The 3,097-nt window shown below is 50.2% G+C and overlaps 1 protein-coding gene across 1 annotated transcript; it reads right to left on the reverse strand.

The window, feature by feature from the left end:
• Window positions 1-1,594: 1,594 nt before the first annotated feature.
• Calml3 (calmodulin like 3) lies at window positions 1,595-2,044 on the reverse strand. The gene has a single exon (XM_042686204.1). It carries the CDS (start codon window positions 2,042-2,044, stop codon window positions 1,595-1,597), a length of 450 nt encoding a protein of 149 aa, XP_042542138.1.
• Between the last annotated feature and the right edge of the window lie 1,053 nt (window positions 2,045-3,097).

Here is a 3,097-nt window from a genome sequence, read left to right on the forward strand (position 1 = left end):
CGGTTCCTTCCCAAATCCCCTCTGGCAGGTGTTCAACTCCCTCCTGACTCTGAGGAGGGTTAGCTCAGTGAGCCATGCCTGAAAGACCTTCCTGTTCCCTTGGCAGGAAGATTTCAAATCATACCTTCACTGGGACCAGTTCTCACCTGAGATCCTCCTCAGAAACTTACCCCCAAGCTGGCACGAAGAGCCACCTCCTGCTTCTTACTCTCCTACCCGAGCTCTTTAAGGGGTGGACATACATAGCCAGCCCTCAGTGAGGGTTAGTGCTGGAAGGAATCCTTAGTAACAACAATGCTTGTCCTTTAAAAAAATCATTTCTCATCCTTGCCAATGCTAGAAGAAGGAAATATTATAATCACCTGTGGAGGCAAGTGGACAGGAACAGCTAGGTAGCAGATTTGGATTCAGATCTCAGCTCTGACATTTGCTCCTCAGTTGTGGGACACTGATTTCTTAAGTCCCTGAGTCTCAGCTTTGTCACTTGTAACATGGTGTGTAATGTGTAGTAGTTGGGTTTCACTACAGCACTTCAGACTTGCCTATGTAGTATTTGGCTTAGAGGAACCCTTTCTATTGCTCCTTGTGATAGCCTAATGCTCCCCACAGACAGAGCAAATACAGGAGGAACAAAACAGTCATAAGAGCTCTTTCTCTGCTGTAACTGGCTCAAGTCTTTTAGGAGTTCTGCATGGATTTCTAACTGCTTTGCTACCAACTCAACCATTATATTGAAGTATACATAGTTAAATAAAGTAAATATCTTGCTGCACCTATTAAAGTAGGAATGTATTGCATTTCCAAAAAGCATGTGCACACACACACACACACACACACACACATTCACACACAAAGTGGTGGTGGCTTCTGCTTTGTTTAAACCCTGGACTTAACTAAGATCGTTTCAGTTGAAAGCAGACAAAAGGAAGCCAAATAGACATTTGAGCATCTTATTTATTTCCTTCCCTCCCCCTTTCATTCACATTTCCCTCCTTCTAGATGGATATAAACAGGCCACAACAGACCCTAGGTTACTCCCAGCTCCAAAAGATGAGTCCCACACAGAGAAGAGCAAGTCAGTACTATGTGAAAGGGAAGCCACCACAGTTGTCCGCTGCCAAATCCCACTCCAAGGCCAAGATGTCTTTCCAATCTAACAGCCACTAAAGTGAGTCCCTAATGCTCCAGAATTTCCAGTGTGGACTTCAAGCTCTGACCATCCTGGTCCCACTCTTGGGACCAGAAATCCTGCCTGGGATCATCACAGGACCATTCACAGGTGGCAGCCTCGGCAAAACTTCTGGAGTTCCTCAGGCTCTCTGTCCAGGCAGAAGTAAGCCACCCTTCTGCTGCTGCACACGTTTACATAGTTTGCTCAGTCTGAGCAGCTGAGATTTGCTCACTCAGTGTCACGCTGGTGGGTTGTTGGCCGAAAAGGAGAGGCAGAAGAATAAAATTGTAGGAAAGGTGATCCAGTCCACTTGGTCTGAGAAGCAACAGTGCCCCCGAGGAAGGTGAGGGATGGAGAGAGAGAAACGAGGTCTGTGGGCCAGGCCAGCAGTCCCAGGAGACTCCCTGGGCCCCTTCAGCCACCTCACTTGGACACCAGCATCCGCACAAACTCCTCGTAGTTCACTTGCCCATCTCCATCGGCATCTGCAGCTCGAATCATCTCCTCCACCTCCTCGTCGCTCAGCTTCTCCCCCAGCCTGGTCATCACATGCCTCAGCTCTGCAGCACTGACATAGCCATTGCCATCCTTGTCGAACACACGGAAGGCCTCCCGGATCTCCTCCTCGCTGTCTGTGTCCTTCATCTTCCTGGCCATCATGCTCAAGAACTCGGGGAAGTCCACTGTGCCGTTCCCATCACGATCGATCTCCTTCACCATGCCCTGCAGCTCAGCCTCGGTGGGGTTCTGGCCCAAGGACCTCATGACGGTGCCCAGCTCCTTGGTGGTGATGCAGCCGTCTCCGTCCTTGTCAAAGAGGGAGAAGGCTTCCTTGAACTCGGCGATCTGCTCCTCACTCAGCTGGCTGGCCATGCTGGCAGGCGGGTGCAGAGGCAGATGTGGCTCCGGGGCCGGTCTGTGGGCTCTTGCAGCAGCAGGCTGGGCTCCTGTTCCCAGCTCTGGAAAAGACAGGTGGAGATCCGGAGGGGCGGCTGTCTGTCTGGCTTTCTAGCCCTGGCTTGAATTGCTGGAGTTTAAGAAGAAGTAGGGTCCTCCCCCCACCCCATCGTTGGCCTGGAGGGATTGGGCTGCCATTCACAGCAGACACCCCCGCCCTGTGGTTGCCTGAAGGCCAGGTCCTGTTTAGACAAGAGTCCAGGAGCAGCAAACCAGGCTGGCCTTGCTAATTGGGCCGATGCCAGCCCCGGTGTGTGAAAGACAGGCAGCTTTCCACCCCAACACCAGCAGGGCTAGAGGGGAACCATGGGTAATGATACCCTTTCCTCTAGACACTCGGACACCCTTCCCAGAGGTGAACTCATTTTTTCCTTCTGTTTCCGCTGCCTTCCACCTGACATGCAGCCTCCTACCCTTCACTCCTTAAGGATTAAAAAAAAAGAATCAAAATAAAAAATAGAAGTTGTCTGTATTGGAAGGAACTTCCTTTCATTGTTTATTGGTTTTCACAGCCTTTGGGGGAGTTGTTGTGGTGGTTGTGTGTGTGTAAACTCAGAAAGTGTTCAGACAAGGATGAAAAGGATGAAGGCCTTTCTCTTCAGACAAAAGAAGAGCTTTCTTGTCTTCAGAATAGACATGAATGGAAAGGGATTCATCTAACACTCACTCGATACTCTCTCACACACTCACCGATGCACAGGTATTTGCTGGGTACCCGTGGTGCCCATGCTCTTCGAAAGCTGGGAACGCAGAGTGAAGATGGCTGGCTGCCTTGAGACCTCATGAACTTCTTGTTCCTTGTGTGAGGCCGCAAATTAGCAGGTAAATTAGCAGAGATATCAAAGCGAGGTCATTAGACTTTTGGTAAATGCTGTGAAGGAAACGGAAGGTGATGGTGGAGAGGGGACACAGGGAGGTCACCTCCCTTACTGTGGTCAACGACAACCCCTTTGAAGAAAGATACTTGGG

The sequence above is a fragment of the Dipodomys spectabilis genome, unplaced genomic scaffold (genome assembly GCF_019054845.1).
Source record: "Dipodomys spectabilis isolate Male_0828 unplaced genomic scaffold, ASM1905484v1 ptg000096l, whole genome shotgun sequence".
NCBI lineage: Eukaryota > Metazoa > Chordata > Mammalia > Rodentia > Heteromyidae > Dipodomys > Dipodomys spectabilis.

Excerpts from the sequence above, each read along its gene's own strand:
- Calml3 (XM_042686204.1), bottom strand. The coding sequence starts at position 2,044 with ATGGCCAGCCAGCTGAGTGAGGAGCAGATCGCCGAGTTCAAGGAAGCC.